The sequence below is a fragment of the Bactrocera neohumeralis genome, chromosome 5, assembly GCF_024586455.1.
Source record: "Bactrocera neohumeralis isolate Rockhampton chromosome 5, APGP_CSIRO_Bneo_wtdbg2-racon-allhic-juicebox.fasta_v2, whole genome shotgun sequence".
NCBI lineage: Eukaryota > Metazoa > Arthropoda > Insecta > Diptera > Tephritidae > Bactrocera > Bactrocera neohumeralis.
In genome coordinates, this window is record NC_065922.1 from 55742863 (window position 1) to 55763184 (window position 20322).

The 20322-nt window shown below is 37.3% G+C and overlaps 1 protein-coding gene and 1 long non-coding RNA gene across 3 annotated transcripts in view; one reads left to right on the forward strand and one right to left on the reverse strand.

Annotated features, from left to right (window-relative positions):
• Nucleotides 1-20322, reverse strand: part of LOC126757930 (uncharacterized) — a 170503-nt gene that overhangs the window by 144277 nt on the left and 5904 nt on the right. The gene's annotated exons all lie outside the window — the stretch shown is intronic.
• The window catches only part of LOC126757910 (voltage-gated potassium channel subunit beta-2), a 163895-nt gene that overhangs the window by 135384 nt on the left and 8189 nt on the right, over nucleotides 1-20322 (forward strand). The window contains exons 2-4 of one of the 2 annotated variants that reach the window (XM_050471836.1): nucleotides 7902-8656; nucleotides 11003-12351; nucleotides 19527-19597. In XM_050471836.1, coding sequence (XP_050327793.1) covers nucleotides 11660-12351; nucleotides 19527-19597 — 763 coding nt within the window. In that variant the 5' untranslated portion in view covers nucleotides 7902-8656; nucleotides 11003-11659. The remainder of the gene's footprint in view (nucleotides 1-7901; nucleotides 8657-11002; nucleotides 12352-19526; nucleotides 19598-20322) is intronic. The other variant, XM_050471835.1, reaches the window with a different exon arrangement.

Here is a 20322-nt window from a genome sequence, read left to right on the forward strand (position 1 = left end):
ATGGCAAGACGGGGATAATAAGTGACTTTTACAATGTGATCTTTGTTTGTCGAGATATAACTTTACCTCTCAATTGTCTGCTCAGTTCGAAGTAGCGCCTGTGGGCAAGAGTTATTCTTCGTTGAATTTCGATGCCGACGTAGTTGTTGGTGTTAATGCTAGCTCCAAGATAGACGAAATTATCTACGAATCGCAATTATGACTGTCAACGGCGCCGTGTGGCCAAGTGGCGAATGTAACGACTGTTTATTCGATTACAGGATATATTTCGTCTTGTCGTCGTTCATTAACTTCGCTTCTTTATCCATCCTAAAGAATGCAGAACTAACTGCGGGGTTGTTATGGCCAATGATGTCAACATCATCTGAGTACGCCAGTAGTTGTAGACTCTTATAGAAAATGGTACCTTCTCTGTTTAGTTCAAATAGATTGAAAAGTCATACGATTTGCGGGGGTACCAAATTCAGACGTCGCGGCATAAAGGCAGCTTCTTTTCCTGCTGTCAAAAGCAGCTTTGAAATCGACGAAGAGGTGGTGTGTGTCGATCCTCTTTTCACGGGTATTTTCCCGACTAAAGCCATACCGATAAAGTCCAATCTGTTTGATGACAGTGGGCCTTAATCTTTCACACAGATATTAACACGATATTAAGGTTTTATCGAGTGTACTGTGTGATGCGATGTAGAGGAGGCTTATCCCACGGTAGTTGGCGCAGATTGTGGGGTCTTCCTTTTTGTGTAATGGGCAGAGCACACTTGAATTTCAATTGTCGTGCATAATTTTGTCCGACCATAGTCTACAAAGAAGCTGGTACATGCTCTTTATCAGTTCGCCGTTTTGGAATAGCTCGGTCGGCAATCCATCGGCCCCCGCCGCTTTGTTGCTCTTCAGACAGGTAATTGCTATTTGAACTTCTTCTTGGTCGCGCAATGGAACGTCTGCTCCCTTGCCAAGCGGAAAAGTAAAAAAGATACAAAGTTTTGACTTGAAATAAGAATATAGCCGATTCACTAGTTTTGTATTCGTTGGGCTTCAACTTATAAATAGTAGTTCAAACTTCTTAATTTGGCTGCTGGTATATATTATGTTTTTTCTTTGAAAAAAAAAGTAGGGATCCTCGAATAGGAGTCCTTGAGGGAACGTCCTTCATAAATATACTATTATGTACATAAAAGAGTAACATACACCGAATTTCCGTTCGAATATTAGTTTCTAGCTCTATCTTAATGATAATGAATTCAAGGGATTGTCTTAAAGAATCACCCTGTAAAAGAATAAGATCCCAGTGGCATTGCATTTGCTGACATTCCATAAAAGAAAAACTGCAAGCACTTTTACCGAGGAGTTACACAGCATTAAGCTGAAATGAAAAATAGTAAAATCAAAAGCATTTTGGTGCAAGCAAAACATCTATTTAAAGCGCTGCCCACACGACGCTTGTTTCGCGTTTCCTTTTGCGCATTCTTTCGAGTTTTTCCACCTCTTATTTCCACATTTTCTTAAAGCGCGCATTCCAAAAACTTAAATTAATTTGCAGTTTTTGCTACTTAGCCAAAGCATGTGTCGGGTGCGCATTGTGCTCAGCTCGCCACTCAACTGCGATTAGCATTTTTTGCGCTGCTCTCGCTGTAGTGGTTTTGTACTTTAGATTTGGAAACTTTTAAGTGCGTGTTGGCATGAGACCGCATTTCGCCTGACTGCCTCTTGTTTCGCACAATTTTATATTAAGTGCTAGTTTGCAAGTTGGCGAGTTGGTCAGCCAAAGTTTCGCTTTGTGACCGCACTGATTGGCAGAAGCTGCTTAAAGCCTTTCCCACGTGCTTAATAAAATATAAAAACCAAAAAATATATATGAAAACTCCAACGAAATGGTAGAGTTTTGCAAGGTTTAGATGCTGTTAATTTGCTTAAAATAATTAAGCACACATAAACAAATTTAGCTCTAAGTCTAACTTTGGCTTATAAAAATATGACTTTAGCCAACCACGAAGGTACGGTAAATTTCACCAAAATTCCAACTTTAGTTTAACTCAATTTCGCACATATTTAAGCCATTACAAGTACAGCGCAAACACATGTAAGAAAACGTCATCCACGTGTCAAACTGTCAGCACAACGTCACGGTTACTCATACGCCATGTTCAACCAATTGGCTTTGTAAACCAATGCAGTTGTAAGCGCTTTGCTGTTCAAATCATGAAAGCACTTCCAAAGTCAGCATTTGTAAACATATTTATATAGGAAAATATAATCAAGCAGTTAGTTTATAGTATCAGTAGTAATTTACAGCTACATAAACAAACGTATATTCATACATTTATTGTTCGGTTATTGTATGGCTATTGCCAGGTATAAAAGATAATTTATATTTCCATTAAAATTTAACGTACATGTGCTTTCATTAAATTTTTATTGACGTGCTAAAAGCTAATTTTAAATCTAGTTCAATACAATTGCATAGCAAATGTGGCAGAAGCTGCAAATGTTTAATTTTTGAACGAAGTATGCTAATATAAGGACAGGTTAAAGCTTTAATTAAAAATCAAATGAAATAGTATAGTACTATATATACGTATACAGTGACAACAATTAACAATTTTTAACAGCCTTTTATATGCAATCTGTTATCATTCAGTAACAATACCATATATGGTACAAATACCACATGTGTGACCAAATACTAGCAAAATTATGAGCAATGTAGTATGGTAACAATATTACGAATTTGTATAAACACAGCTCAAAAAAGGTAACAAACTTTGCTAAAAAGTTCGAAATATTCTGTCAAATTGACTTAAAAAATTAATTATTGAAATGGAAAACAAAACATTTTTCACAATTTTTCTTCCGGAAAAGCAGGAAATGCCTCATTTTATGTGAGGACTTTACAGAAACATTAACCAAATCGCTTTTTTGCGGTGAAAATAGATTAACTTTACAGTATTTGAAATAATTATACTTATTTCTCCATAACACACATCTACATATTTATTGTTTACAATTTTTTTGAAATATTTAATGCCTATGAAACAAAGCTAGTATTTAGTTTACTACATTATGTGTGTCACCAACGTAGTAAACAATACCATGATACCAATTACTACATGTCTGTCTCAGGTATAAAGAATTTTTAATAGCCTTTTATATGCAATCTGTTATCATTCAGTAAAAGTGATTCACTTATTATAAATAACAGTATAGAAAATATTATGTATATTATTTCATTAACAATTCAATTCCACGTAAGTCATCGGTAAAGATATATTTCAATGCATTTAATTGAATTTTTTTAAGAAACGGGAGTGACATTTTTATAAAATGTCAAGTATTCTAGTCAGTATCCACTTTCGCATTCAATTTTTTCATCCATATTTCTATTCTCTTCAGTTCAGGTTGAATAAGTGAATTAGAACCAGATGGGATTTCGGCCACTGTAATTAAGGGGGAGCCTGCTTTAGAGGCTTCAAAAATCGAGTTTTTTTTAGAGAATTTTTTTAGGAATGAAAGAAATAATTGATTAAAGCAAAATTTCTAGGGTTTATAGTTATATATTTAAACATCATTCACAAATTTTTTGGAAACGAAATCTTTGATATTCTGCCTTTGGGAAGGCATCTCGCATGTGCATTTGTCGGACGGCGGGCAGGATGCAGGTCGCAATTTCTATCGAAATCAAAATTCAAAGAGATTCATATTTTTAAATAAATTATCTTCTAGTTAAACTAAAAAAAATATCCGAAAAAAAGTGTAAAATTTTCGAAATTTTTTAAAAATTGAAAAAAGTGGTTTTTGACCAAAAAATTGTACCTTATGTTGTTTAAAATTTTGTTCAAACTTGACCTTTTTTAGTTTAAATAGAAAATATTTTAATGCCAAAGATAATAAAATTTGCCCCAATTCCATACGACGTTTAGTTTTTTTTCTATCCTGCCAGCCAATTAACATGGTGACATATTCTTAGATTATTTTTAAAGAGACTTAAGCAAAAAAAAAATCGATTTTTTAAAGCCTCTAAATCAGACTCCCTGCTTAAAGCAGTGTCATCTGCAAATGTCGCAATCAGAACCCCTCCGGTTGTTAGAAAATCAGAGGTGAATATTGTATAGAGGACAGGTTCATTGCTAGAGGACAGGCAGATGCAATGGAATGACTATATTAGTAGTCACTCGTGTGCAGTACTTTTCATTTTCTGGCCCGTAAATTTTAATGTTGACAACTCGACGACATCGCTCAATAGTTCCGAGGTTTTTTCTAAACCCAAATTGGTGCTCAAGTATGACTTTGTTTATTTCAATAACTGATAGCATGCTTCTCAGAACTATTCTATTAAATAATTTTGAGAATGCCACCAGCAAACTAATTGGTCTTTATGACTTAATATCATTTTTTGATTTATGAGGCTTCAATATCATTATTACCTCCGTACATTTTTACAGCGTTGAAAAGTGAGAAAGTCAAAGAATTGTGTTGAATAATAACGTTAAATATTGCATGTATTTGCTCTGTTCGTTTTTGCATCGATAATATCATATACTGGTGCTTTTGATCCGTGTGTCTGTTGCGTGTTTGAAAATCTATTTTAGGTATTCACAAAATTTTTGGGCTTTCTGACACAAGTCAGATTTACACCATGAACCATTAGAGTTTCTTACAACAACATTTGTTCTTCTTGGACATTTTAAATAGTTCATGGTTCATAAGCTGTAGTCTTTGTTTTTATCAACATCAACATTTTTGAGAAATTCTGATACTGTCTTGTTTTTATCGATTTGAGCTACTTTCAGATTTCTGGTGGCTTGATTATATTTATTTTTACCGATTGAACAATTAAGATTTGTATTTTTAAGTGCATTGCTTAAAAACTGTTAACAGCAAAATTCAAAATACCAGAACTAAAACTTTTTATCTTCTAAGTGATGGTTATTTTCATAAGAAATTTATGGAATTTTTTTCTTTTTATGAAAGGCTGATATTAGGTTTGTCTCCGAAGTTCAGTTCAGTTTGTATGGCAGTTCCGACAAATGAGCAGCTTTTTGAGAACGTGTGTAAAATTGCAAATCATCGAAATGTCAAAAACTGAGGAATTAGTTTGTGCATATACATACAGACAGACAGACGGATGATATTACAAATTCCATGCCAAATTTTTAACATAGGTTAATAAACAGTTTAAGTATTATCCAGCAACTCAGTGGATTTGGCAGAAACCTAATTGCTTTCACTCCAGCTACCGAATGTATATTAAGTCGCATTGAGAGCAATGGAATTTGTTCCGTCTCTTCCGGCTGACGGCTAGTCGTTCGCGCAGATAATGTTCCAACGTCTCATCATCTGGCGATCGAGGAAGCTATAGCTTGACGTCTAGTTGATTGAATTGACTGAATTCAGGTTTGCAAAACATGTCTAACAAACTCAAGTGGTGGTTGAATGTCAAAGAATGAATGTCGATCAGAAACATGACGCACCCTGTAAACACATATGCACATTGCGCACTCACAAATATGTAATCAACGAATGTTTTGACAGGCATAGTAAATATTTTGCAATTGAAATGTGAAACCACACATAGGCAAGACGAAAGAAAATATTCAGAGCTAATCCACAGTAACCTTACACTAAGCAAATGAACGCAAGTAAACAAGCGAAATATGCAAATAATACATAAAGACCGAATATGCCAGCCATTCATTCAATTAAATAACGTTGCAAGCATTTAAAATATTTTCAATCTCAATATTTAAGGGTCTAATCCAAAATATGTGACACAGCACATACAAATCATATGATGTCAGTTGTTTAGGAATAAAATACAACTGATATTTAGCATATACTACACATTCTTCGGCTATCTATTATATTTATTCTACTTATATATTTATGGCACTTGCAGCCAACAAAAACCTTGACAAAAATTTCAAATTTTATGAAATGCACCCCACAGAATTGTGCCTGGCAAATACCAAAACATACGTTGTACATATGTACATACATATATAAGTATGGGTATCGGCTTTAACTGCTGGTGTCGTTTTCACTGCAATTCCCTACAGCGGCTGAGCTCGGAGTGGGTGTGCCGAGTTGTGCGGTAACGGGCCAACGTTAGTTAGGTCAGTAAGGCCAACAACAAAAGCGCACACACAAATTGCGGCCCAAAGCTCAACTGCCAGCATCGATTGCTTTATTTATTTTTATCTCTTTTTGCTTTTAGATCTCATATTTTTGCAGCGAGCTGCCTTTTGGGGAATTTTTCTGTCTCTTGTATGTTTTCCAACTATTTTTATACAATGCCTGTATGCATTTTTGGCTAACCAATGCCTCAATTAATCTGCTCAGTGAGGAGTAACAGTGCTAAGTGGCTGCCATATGGAATTTGTAATTAAAAATTGATAGCATAGTGATTTACAGAATTTAGGCTTTTATCAAAATGAAAAGCAAAGACATTATCTTATTTTGTGGTTCGTGCTATTTTTGGAACAGTATATAGAGTTTAAAAAAAGTTTTTCTATAGCCGATGCTCGATTAAGTGCTTTTCTTTCTATTGGAGCTTTAAGTGCATAAGCTGTTTCAGCTAAGGCCACAAAGCACACTTAAGTTTTCATACGCACACTGCTAAATCCGATAATTTTTGAGATTCTCCAAAACGATCTCTTCCGACTTTTTGGATGGTCTCCATATCTATCGGTAACACTCTTGCTCCTTTCGAAATTCTTTCAAGTTTGACCTTAATGTTCACGTTTGAGCTTCTTGATTGTTAAAAATTGCTAATAGTTTTTTTTTTATTTTAGATCAATTAGACCTCTAAAAACACAAGTCTAATACATTTGTTCAAAAAATATTTTTCAGATCATTTCATTCAAATGTTAGCCACGATACATGAGTCATGTTCTGAATAGCAAATAAACTTTTTACAAAAGTAAAGTTAAAAACTAGAAATAATTATCGATTTCGGTATTAGTTTCCGCAATTAATCGATAAATATTATCGTAAACTTATAACTCGTTTATAAAAGTGCAAATAATTATCGATTTCAATAACCCTTTATGCAATTTATCGATATGTATTATTGCAAACTGTGAATAAATGTATCGATTTAAAAGCTACAAAGAGTTATCGATTTCAGTTTTGGTTTGTGTAATTTATCGATAAATGTTATCGTAAAATTTTTATAACTGTACAAAAATGATCGATTTCATAAAAGGACCTGTACCTGAATTTCGATTTCTAAATTTGACTGTAGATCCGGTTGTTTTTCAATAAAATTTCTAATAATATTGTAATTGTCAACAAGTTTTGTCACGGTGAAATGCCTTTTCATAGAATCTAAATATCATTTTATTTCAAAACTAAATTCTATACCAACTCTAATTTCAAGAGACTATGATAATTGAGGATGAAAATGCTTCATACATTTTAGCATTTTGTTCAAGTTCTTAAAAGATCTGGCAAATAAAAAACAACAATTTCTTTATAAAGTTATTATGACGAAACTTTGAACTTCTCTTACCTAAGTCGCGGGTATATTTAAAGGTATTTGTACAATTAAGCGCTTAGCAAGCCAACTTCGAAGCAAGCTCCTAAGCCCTACACTGGCGAAACGTCGAAACCACTGCGGCGAGTAATAAAAATGCGCACTAAACTGCTTGCAACATAGTACATAAATTACATTTTCTCATTTCCCAGCGATTTCCCAGTCATAACCAACAACTTGGTAAGCAACGAAGAGCAAATAAAAGTACACAAAACAAAATAAGAGTGTAGCACCGATATACAGTAGCAATGGCATAGAAAGCACAGCAGCAAAAATCATAAACCTTGCAAAGCTTAATGTTGAAAGAAAAGCGGCAAACAGACTGCTTGCTTTGAAAGTCACACTAAGCCAACCACTTCTACTTCTCTTGCAGGAGCGTAAGACGTGCAGGCAAAACCAAAAGCAAAGTTCAACTGTTATATACACACACACATACAATATATACATATGTATATATGTGTACATCGCATAAGGAAATCAGAAATATAATAAGGAAATAATTAAGAGATTAAAATCAAGCGAAACTGCCTTAAAATTTGCAACAAACTTTTTAGACATTTAATGCTAACTAAGTAATCGTCGTAGTATTCTATTAAAGTACAACAACAACGAGTAGCGAAATAATGTTAATTTCAAGTATCTATTTAAACGTGACTAATTAGAGGAATTATGAAAATATTTGAGTATCAAAGCAGCAAAGCAGCATAAATATTTGCGGTTAAACAGTTTCAAAGCAAACAAGTGATCAAATAGTAATTAAATTCAACTAAAATTAAAACTATAAATATACGTAAATACATACATACTATACATATGAATGGTTTTCTAGTAAAAAACGTTAAAAAGGTAAATAAAATTAATATTTGAGCAATTCAATACTCTTAATGACTGAAACACGATGCGGGAGCAAAAATTATGGCAAAACCGCTTTGAATATGAATGCAGTTTCAAATGAAAGTGTATATAAAAAAATTAAAATAAATGCTATAAAATAAACTAAAATGACAGGAAAATAAAATAAAATAAAATAAAATAAAATAAAATAAAATAAAGCAATTAAATGAATTGAAATAATGAAAAGTAAACTTTATTAAAATAAAGTGAAAATGGGATATTAATATAAATGAGGTAAAATATTAAATAATCTAGGGCAATTTTGCTTTTCATACAAAATTATAGAAACGCTTTTTTCACTTGATAACTTGTACTACTATATGAAATAATATAAGTAAATAATAATAAAGACATTTTTCATAATTTTAAAATTTTCTATTTATTCTTCAAATTCGATGTCGCCACCCTCAAATTAATCGCACTTGGCTCCAATACACTTGTGCCAACGTTATTTTCCAATCCTCGAAACAGTTCTTAAAATCAATTTCCGGAATAGCCTTCAAAGCGCGTATCGATTCACGCTTAGTCTCTTCAATTGACTCACAACGGTTTTCCCGGAGCAATCGTTTGAGTTTGCTGAATAGCCAGAATACGGTAGTTGCGGGACGATATTGGTTGAGAATTCGGCGAAAAACTCACGAAGAATCAAAGCAGTATGCGACGTTGCATTATCGTAGCACAACACCCAGGAGTTGTCGACCCATAATTCTGGATAGTACTTAATAGTATTCCTTATTGACTGTTTAGCTGGTCGAAAGGAATAGAGAGTACACCACATCTCGATAATCGAAGAAAACTGCCAACGTTACCTTGATTTTTGAGCTGCTTTGTCGTGGTTTTTTCGGCTGCGACACCTTTTGCTACGATATTCGGTCGATTGATCGACTATATCCGGGTCTTTACCATTAATAATAAGTTTCATGACATCCTAGTATTTGGAAAGCATTGTTTCACAGACGTTAAAGCGACGCTGTTTTCCGAAAAAATTTAATGATTTTAGAAGATATCATTCTTTCACTTGTCTTAGGCTCAAATGATCTTTCAAAATGGTTTTCACTGATCCTTCCGATATTCCAACGCTGACAGTAAGATCTGTGACTGTTAATCGTCGATTCTCAAGCACAAATTTCTTCATTTTATTGACGTGTTGATCATCAGTTGATGTTGATGACCGTCGCGTTTTCGAACCTCTTTGAATAATTTTTACCAATCAAAAACACTTACTCCACGTCCAAAAAATCAAAAATTTAAGGCTTGAAAATCGCTCGCTAATAGTGTTGCATTTCATTCGGCTCAGCCCAAGCCATTTGTTTCTGAAACACATCAAGTCTCGATTGGTGCCAAAATCACGATTATACATCATCTCATACTGCATTGGTTCTTCGCGTATTCTTTGCCAAAAACTGCCGGCGTATTCACCTGATTTGACTCTATGCGACTCCTTGGCTTTTCGGCAAATACTAAAACACAATTCAGACACGATTAAGGAGATAAAAACCGAATCGAAGAAGGTCATGAAGCCTACAAACGTTAGCTCGTCAGTTGCCTCCGGGGACCTGGAGAGTCAGGACAATCATTTTCGCGCGACGCGTTTCTGTGAATGGTGCAACCCGAAGGTGCAGCGTTCGTTAGAGCAGAGGTACGCAATTAAATTCTGTGTGAAACTCGGTAAATCTGCGAAAGAGACGTTTGATATGATCAAGCAGGCTTACCCCGATGTTGTTGGAGGGCCGGGAAGAGATCGCTGATGAAGACCGTGCTAGGAGACCTGCGACTTCGACAAACACCGACAATGTGTCTCATGGCATCGTCCGCTATGAATTTGTTCCTCCTGGACATACCGTCAACGCCAAGTTTTACGTGGAAATCTTCAAGATACTCATACAAAACATCGCAGTCGATTGGAAGTTGCATCACGACAACGTCCCGGCTCACACCGTCTGAACAGCTACCTAGCCAAGGCCGGCATCCCAACGCTTCCGCAGCCCTACATCCTAGATGATTTTTGTTTCAATGAAAAAACCCAATTTTTCAAGGCTATTCTGGAGTATGCTTTGCGTGACGCCTTCAAGGCTTGGAAATCGCGCTGGCACCGCTGCATCAACGCAGAAGGAGCATATTTTGAAAGTTTTTAAAGAATTGTAACGATTGGTTCAATAAATTTTTTTAAATCGACTCAATCCTATTATGAGTACTTCCTGGACAAACCCTATATACCGAAAAAGGCTATTCCGACGGTTTCGAGACCTGGAAAAGCGTTGGCAAAAGCGCGTGTTATCGGACGAAGATTACTTTGAAGGGGATTAAATAAAGTTGGAAGAATAAATAAGGAATTTACATGCTATAAACAAATTCGCATTACTTTTTGAACACAGTAGTATAAAAAATTATAAAAAGAGTTGAATATCACCCCAAAAACTTGGCTCGGTTTTGGATTGAACTGAGTAAAGCTTTTGTTCTTCATTAATAGTTAAATTTGGGAATGCTTTTAGCTACACAATAGCTACAAGTTATGATAGTGAAAATATTTTTACAATTTTACTGGAAATAAAATAATAAATAAAATACATAAATAAATAGTCCATAAATAGTCCGCAAACAATAAACTTCTACCAATAAGTGTTAATAAAAACAAGTTTACATTTAAATGGCATAAACAAATATTGCATAAATATGTTGATTTACAGTTATAACCAGTGAAAAAGTGAAGCAACAAATTTTCAAACAAACATCTTTACAATTTTATTCAAGCGCTTTATGGTTTTTTACGCAGGAAATCGAGTGTAAAAATATGATGACCCAAAAACACAATAAAGCAAATATAAATAATTTAATTGAAAACTGAATTTATTCAGCTAACGAAACAGTTTTTTAACCTACGCACCGCGCAAAACACCGCTCACATACAAAACTAACAAATACAACAATACGCCAAACGAACGCGAGCAATTTCGCCAGCAGTCAAGCTTATAAAATTCATTGGCTGTGCCTGCGCGTAAACAATGGCCGAATAAAGACGACAAAAACACGAGTGAAGCTACAATAAAAAAAAAAAAAACACACACACACCCACGAGCACACAAAAATAGCAAATAGGATTAAAAGGAAACATTAAAACCAATTTCGAATTGAGCGTAAACAAAATAACGGAAAGCAATAAAACGGCCGAAGTCACAAACAGCAGGCAACAGGGAACGCACACCCCCTTCCCCCCTTCACAACGCGGCATTCCGTAAAATGCCAATAGCAACCAAAACCGCCACAAAACAAAACTCGCAACAACAGCAACAATCAGCCAACAACACCATGACCATGCACGATGACAACACTGCAGCAACGCATGCCAGCAGCAGCAGCCACAACACGACCACAACAGCAACAGCAACAGCCAATAATTCACACGCCGTCGCCGCCACCAACCTCAACAATAGCAGCGCTGCCAATTTAAGTGGCGGCATTTCATCGCTACCGCCACTACAACCGCCACCACCTCCACCGCCCGCGCTGAGCAGCGGCAACCTGAGCATACTAAACGGTAGCATTGGCATTGCCAGCGCTCACGCTCACGCTCACTCGTCGCATGCGACGTACGGCCATGCACCGAGCGCTGTCATGGCCAGCGCCACCGCCGCCGCCGCCGCTGCCGCCAATGCGAACAACTACAGCATGCCTACCTACGCCAATATTACCGTTATTCCCTCGAACATAGCTGCCGTCGCTGCGTCGAACATTCAAGCCGCGAATGCCGTCAATGCCAATCCGCCCATAGCCGTTTTCATGGGTGGGCTGGCTGGTGGCGCGGTGGCGGCAGCAACGGGCACCGGTAGAGGTGGTGCTGGTGGTGGTGCCATTGGTGTGGGCAATACCAATGACAACAACAACAATATGGATAATACAAGCGAAGAATCGAATGCTGTGACAATTTACAGGTAAACATGCAAGCAAAAACAAAAGCAACGCCGCCACTATTTGTAATTGCTGGGGGGTATAAAAAAGCATACGTAGCGGTCATTAAGCGTAAGGGTTTTTGGGGTAATTGAAAGCAACAATTTTCTGTTCCAATTGAATTTTATTGCATGTAATTGCGGTCTCGAAATAATTGAAAAGTTAACAAACTCTTATCCTTTCAATAGCCTCTTGTAATATGTAGTAAGCTTGACATACACAGTACTTAAACGCTGCAGTACTTAAAAGTGGATTTGTTTCAGCTTGCATCCGAGGTGATAACCAATTTTGAAACGAGCTGAATCCCCTTAGAAAGAACAGCTCAAAATATGGTTCCAACCGATGAGTCGCCTCTAGAAGTCTGAGGACAAAAAAGAGTCGTCAACGACTAGGGTCGCAGAATACAACAAGTGTGGAAACAATTCGAAGTTCCACACGATGCATCGGTTCATTGTGAACTCGTGCAGCATTTCTTCGAATTTCCTTTTCACAAAGAATCAGACTTTCACCAGTCCAAACGGTATAGATAGAAAATAATTGAGGTTTTGCAATGCGACCTATGGTCTATTGTGCCCTCTTTATACCCCTCTCTTATACCATAATAATTCCTGGAGTTTACAGCGCGACTGAGGTGATGTGATCCCTGTCCAAGTAAATGGATCCTAAGATCTTGAGCCTGCTTCTACAAATTGCTGGGTATTCTAGAATCAGCTGTTCTGGAGTTTCCTGTTCCACGTCGCAAAACCACTAATCTGTGCATGAGACTATGCCCATGTCGGACAAGTGTTTCTTGAGCCTACAGTTCCCTGTATAGATCGCGACAAAGAGACGGAATTTATCTCGCGGGAGGTTGATCATATCTCTAAACTTTGTTAGGTTGTAAGCTCTCAGTAGTAACTTAGCGTGGCGTATTCCTGTTGTCCTTTCTCGTCCGGGCGGAACAACTCCTTTATGGTTTGGGACCCCACCGCAATGCAATGTTCTGGCCCCATCATCCTGGAAGCCGCCGCAGAACTGGCTATTTCGGCGGTCAGCTCATTGCCGGCTACCCCTTTATGCCCCGGCACCTAGGTCAGGTGAACATGGTTGACTGATAGGCGGTTCAGCCTCCTATGCACTCCTCCACCAATAGCGATTTGACTTCATAAGCTGAGATCGCTTTTAGTGCAGCTTGACTATCACTGAGTATAGCGATACACTGAATACGATAGTTACGATGAAGATTGATTTCTAAACACTGACTTATGGCAAAGACTTCTGCCTGATAAATGTTCGGAACACATCCCTTTGGTATTGATAGTTTGATTTGCGGTACCGCGGTCAGTGTACCACTGGATAGTGCTGCCCCTCAGTAGTAGGTCGAGCGTGGAATCACTCCAATCCGCCTTACTGCTGAAAGTAACTCTAAAATTTTTTGTGAAGTTTACCCTCTTCCTAGCCTCGTCTCTTGGAAGAACGGTCAGTGGTGTGTCTTCCCCTAAAGTCTTCCTTTGTTGAGACGACATTATACCATATGATGCCATGAGCAGCATGATATGTTTCGCTGCCTGTTTGATCGTTAGATGCAGCCGTTTGAGCTCCAGCTTATCTGCAAATGTTGCGGTTAGACAAGTGCGCATTGCCCCTGCGCAGACGCAGGGGAGTCTTTGCAGGTTCGATAGTTAAAGGCTTACCGAAAACTGCGTTGCCATCGAGGTCCTAGCCATTCCATAAATGACAATAGGCCTTACGATCATGATATAATACCTGGTTTGTCGCCCCAGGATCTTCCGGTTAATTCCATGTGCCTATTCCACCGTTAGGTAGAGTAATGTGACCTCTTTGGACACCTTCAACTCCCTACAACCAAATTTTAGTGGACTCAAGCCCGGAAGAGATCTTCGCTTTGTAAAATGGACAACGGTTGCTTTTTAGGGGTTGATATTTAACCCTACCGTATTGTTCCATCTTTTTGCTAGACTTGAGGCACTTTGGACTGTGTCGCAGAGAATGTTCTCAAATTTACCTCGTGCTATTATGACAGTCATGGGCGTACCCTTGGCACCGAGCAACTCAAGGAGCTCATCTACTACTAGGCTGCAAAGTAAAGGGGATAGAACTCCAACTTGTGGGCAGCCCCTTGTAGTAGCAAGACGAATCTTACTCCAAACAGTATATTCATTACCTCCGACAAGGAAATCACCATCACAGTCTAAAATAACCTAAAATAAATTTTCTCTTCATCATTTTTACCGTAAGCGTTATCAGATATGAAACCTTAGTTAAGTGGTGTTTCAAAGTTGGTTTGGACTTTGTCGCAATAAGCACCATTCCAGTTTATTAAAGAACTATGAAATAATTATTTCAAAGTATTTAATATTACATCGACTAGCTTAAGGAAAGTATACTTTTTTATTAACATTTACTGTTTTAAGGGGTTACATGAGTTTTCCTCGCGTTTTCTCATACAAAAATTAAATATTTTTTTAGCATTTTTTTATTGTTACACTACACACTATTAAAAAAGAAATTACGAAATTTGTGGAAAAAATATTTTAAACTCGGCCATTGCGACTCCATTTCCGGTGACCACTCGGGGAAAAAGATGCGCCCGCATTGGCAGGATAACTCCTTACAAGATCATCTAAAGTTAAAAAAATGCTTGTTTTAGTTAAAACCTTAACCTAAAAATAAACTTAAAATTGATTTTTTGGCAGACATTTTTACAAAAAAATCAAAATTTCACTGAACTTTTTTTTCAAATAGTTGTAATCAATAAAAAATCTTTCGTGCAAATCTTTAAAGATTGTATCTCAAAGACCTGTGTAAAATTTTATGAAGATCGGTTAAGCAGTTTTCGAGAAATCTTCTTAACTGACTTCAAAAACACAGTTTCAAAAAAAGCGCGTTTAAAGACGGCGCACTTAGCCTAGCTTGACTCGAACGCACAAGTTCTTAAGGCTGCAACTCCGAAACTATTACTCGGATCAACTTGAAAATGTGGGATAATATTCTAGAGGTCTTATAGAATTCTTGTAGAATTAATAAAACAATAAAAAACTCGATTTTTTGAAACCCGTTAACCCATGTAACCTCTTAAGAACAACGCATTCGTGCTGTGTACATGAAAACTTAAGCGCTCTTGTGAACTATTAAAACTTTAACAAACTCAAGAAGAAAAAAATAATAAAAATGAGCAACTTTTTGCGCTGTTGGCAGAACTCAAAAAACTCACAAGATAATAATTGCGAACACGTAGCCACATTGCACGAATGCCACCCACTAGGCCTGCTGCGACTTTAATTTAAAATGTAAATTAAAACGATGCCATCACGGCCACCGCTGTTACAGTTATGAGATCCGCAACTACATTTGCTGACAGCAGAAAAACTTGCCTACAGATTAACACGGATCTGTTGCAGGGCCAATAGCCGCCAGTGTTGCCACCGTAACCACGTAGCAACTTACGTACGATACGCTTACAGTTCACCGCCGCTAATGAAGTTGTAAAGAGCAACATTGACTGGCGCTGTAAGTGCGCGCTATTGTACCGTTATTGCAACATTCGTACAAACAGCAGCAGAACTAGTGACAGTTGCAGAAAATCGCAGGAAACCAACAAATTGCAACAACAACTCGCTTTGGCTGCACACACATATACACAAATAGCATATCCACTGCTATTAAGTGCATGTTTGTGTTTGCGTGCAATTAAACCAAGTGCAATTAGCCACATAACAATAATTGCCTTTGAAACAGGACATGCTGTAGGCAAAATTGTTGCAGCAGCCAAGCAAAAAAGAAATGCCGCTTAACAACAATAATAACAATAACAGTAGCAATCGTTTAAAGTACACACGCAAACTCGCTTATCCAGCACAGGCGCACGCACACATGTGTACATGTGACATACATATGCATGTATATAATCGGCGCTTTAAAGTTGCAAGCTGCCACATGCTGCTGCCTTGCATTTAAAGTACTTAAATTATTTAAAAATCAGCTTTAGCCACAGAAACCATTTTAATGCTTCGTTAAATCACCAACACAGAAGCCTTGCGCATAAGAACCTATGCTCGTGTGTGTGCGTGTGCACGTTTGCTATAAATTGGGGCAGCAGCGAGGTTGCAAATATGCACTCAGCACCGCCCGAGCGTTAGTTTAGCAAAACACGCACATCAACCCACACATGCTCACGACTACAAGCGCATATTTACCACAAAATTGTCAAATTATTTAGTGTTCGTTTTTTGTGCAAGCAGCTAGCGCTTGGATTATTTATGTTTGTGGAAATTAGAGTCATGTGATGCATGAATAGGGGCAAATTAAAGCTAAAACGATTAAGTGAAAGTTACTTTAGACAACACGACATTTAGCAGAAATGAAAACGTTTAAGGCAGCATTAAATTCGCTGCAATTTTTCGAGGTAAGCTTTGACGAATTTGCCAGGTGTTTCTCCACCTGCTCTTTCCAATTGAGTGGAGAGGTTCCTCTTCCTCCGCAAGAGCTATTCTGCGTTGGATTCCGAGTATGACGTTGTTGTTGATGTCTTGCTCTCGTTCTCTACCAGATCCATTTGCTTCGCTACCTTATCCAGTCTGGAGAAAGCAGAGCGAACGGAGCGGAGTTTGATCATAGGCCTCAATCAATCAATATCATCAGGGTACAACAGTAGTTGTACACTCTTATAAACGTTTGTACCTTCTCTGTTCAGCTCTGCAGCTCGAATTATTTTCTCCAGAAGCAGATTGAAGAAGTCGCATGAAAGGGAGTAGCCTTGTCTGAAACCTCGTTTGGTATTGAGTGGCTCAGAGAGGTCCTTCCCGATCCTGATGGATCGTTGCTCAACGTCAGTTTACGGCATAAAGTAGTTAGTGGCATAAAGGCAGTTCCTTTTCGTGCTGTCAAAAGCAGCTTTAAATCGACGAAGAAGTGGTGTGTGTCGATCCTCTTTTCACGGGTATTTTCTAAGATGTGGTGCATGGTAAATATCTGGTCAGTTGTTGATTCCAAGACTGTGGTCCTATAAACGATGTTTTTAGAGTTCTAAACAAGGCGACGAAGCCAATTTTAGATAGTTTACTGAACTCCGTCCAAAGCCACAAAATCATGTTCTGCATCCATCTTTTGCTTAAGCCTAAAGATATTACTCGGAGGACCTAATTTTAATCGAAAAGTCCGAGGTTAAGTTTAGTTAGGTTATACTGACCGGCCATAGACCTACTGGTCTTTGGTAATGCCAGATGGAGATTCAGTTTAATTTCAGCTGAAGAATTCGCCACATCAGGTTTTGGACATCAACGCTTTTTGCGAACTTTAAGAGTGACTTGATATCCAATCTAGTCTCTTAAACAGCGAATATTCTACATAATGCTCGACAGAAGCATAGGAGGTGATCCTGCATCTCTCTTATGCCTACTTCCCTGCACTTTCTGCATGTATGGTCGTCACTCAGGCTCTTCCATTACGTTGTGACCTGTCATTATGCTATCATCCGTCCTGCAGTCCCTTCGAGACCGAAGAATGCGTGCTATTCCAAAGGGGTCTTGCAAATGATCATGGTGATTCTGCATGTCCTTAAGGAATTCTATCTCGTACTGATCCGTCTATCAGCGCTCTCGGAAGTTTCACTGTATATCGTTTATAGTTCCCGTATTTTCTGAACTGCTTCGGTAGCCGATGGATAGCACTTTTTTTAATATCATCAACTGTTTCATATACATATATCTATACTGATCTTCTGTATCTTGTGTCCTGCGTTTTTAACTATCTAACCGCAAAAGCTTCTGCCTGGAAGAAGCAGTCTGAGCTCGAGCTCCGAACAATAAAATTCGGTCATATAAAGCTCAAGGCCGACTTTGATTAAAGAAAGCCGATAAAAATTGGTATGATTGGTGTATGTCTACCTATATTCATTCTTCATTCAATAGTCTGTGAAGAAACTTCTTCCAAGGTATAACATTTTTTTTAAATGTTAGCATTTCAACAATATAATTTGCAAATTATTTATTGAGCTTCCTAAAAATATTATGGTCAAAAATATAGAAAATAGATAGGAACAAGAGATTAAGTAACCCATGAAAACATCTTTTCAATCGAGGGCTGGTAGTTAATTAAAAGTTCTGATTGATCTGTAGACAAGTAAAAAGTTGACAAAAGTTTCATTTGTGAAAGATCTCAGTCAAGTTACACTGCGTGAAGAAAGTAGATGAAAGCTTCATGTGTGAAAGCGCTCAGTCTAACTTAACTGAGTGTCAAGCTGTTGTAGAAGCTTTGATCCCAAGTGGACAGGTAGAAAGTGGACGAAAGGTTCATTTGTAAAAGCTCTCAATCTAACTTGACTGAGTGTCTTGACTGAGAGCTTTCACAAACAAAGCTTTTGTCGTGTCTACTAATTGTCTACTTGTGGTCAAAGCTTTCACGATTACTATTTCTTTTGTACCAGAGGATACACAATTTTACAAAAGCATTATTAACTGTAAAAATCACTGTACATAAAAAGTGTTTTATTATTTTGAGTACGAGAATTCAGTACCGATTAATATGACTGCACAACAACAAGTATTAACTCAATGCCAATCAACTGAGCAGAGTGTCAAGCCACCGGCCAGTGTGTCAGTTTAAGCCTGTATGAACAGTCCAGTCAATAATACCATTAAATATTAAGTAAGCAAGGGAAAATTATATTTGCAAACCACTTAAGTGCGAGCGTAAAAAGTCATTCGAAGGATTACACTGTTAAGCCGCGCAACGGGAGCCCCTCCCACAAACCCACCAGCTCTCAAGCGGTGCAAGTAAACGAAAGTGTGGCAATGCGAAGGCCAAATGGAGTGGCGGCCAGCGTCAAGAGTTGAAAAATAAAAAATTATGATTGCTATTAAACAGTAAAACAGAGACGTCAATCTGTATGGCAAGCAGACATAACGGACAGCCGTTGGATAGGCAAGGAGGTCAACAGCGCCTGATGCGTGCTGTCAATATGACACAAGGGACCGATTGGTGGTCAACTATTGGGTATTGCACGCTGTTGGTCTATCCACTTCCGCAAATATGTATAAATAAATAAATATATATATATAATATACATATATACATATATATATTCATAACAATTGAAGGAATAACAAAAATATTTTTAATATTTTTTATTAATCTTTTCAAAAAATTTGTTTACTTGCAGGTGCCGGGCCCCAATAGCGTCACTCGACTGCATGGAGGAGTTCAGTGGTACGGGAGGTCATCTTGATTTCGGTATCAAATTTCTCACTACCAATTTCTGCCGCTTGTACTCGTGTTCTAATGATTAGTGTTCTCATTTCTTTCTCATGTTTTCGTGTGTACTCGTGTTTGTTCCAAGTATTTCAAGAGCTCAAAAATAATATTTCATTATTTATGTTACTGTTTTGTAGACAACAAAAACGTTATTTGAACAAATTTTGCCTTTAATTTTTTGTGTGTTTTTGAAAATTTTTTACGTTTGTGTCTACATAATAACAGTTACTTTAGTAAATTCATTCATTAATCACATTAATCCATTCGTGCATCTATTAATCAGTATTGTTGTTGTTCAAATAGATAGTACATAGCGCCAAAGTAGGTAAAGTTGTCCGGTAATAATGTAATTAATATGAAATATTTGACTTGTAAATTGAGGTTATAATTTTTATTTCACCATCATCCGGCTCAACACGCACATGGCAATGTCACTATGGCCACTCAAATTAAATTTACTATCGCGACTGAGCGCCATTTTTTGTAATCAACTAATTATAATTTGCTTACACACAAACTATGGTCAACAAAAGTCCACCACCAAGTCCAATATTTCGTGCACACGATTCTTCTACACCATATATTTCTTATTTTTGTATTTTTTGTGATGAACTCAAAATTAATATTTGCACGCCACTGTACACGCTGCTCGTAGTAATTGGTCGCTAACTCATACGTTTGCACGTCAATATCGCTTAGTTGCA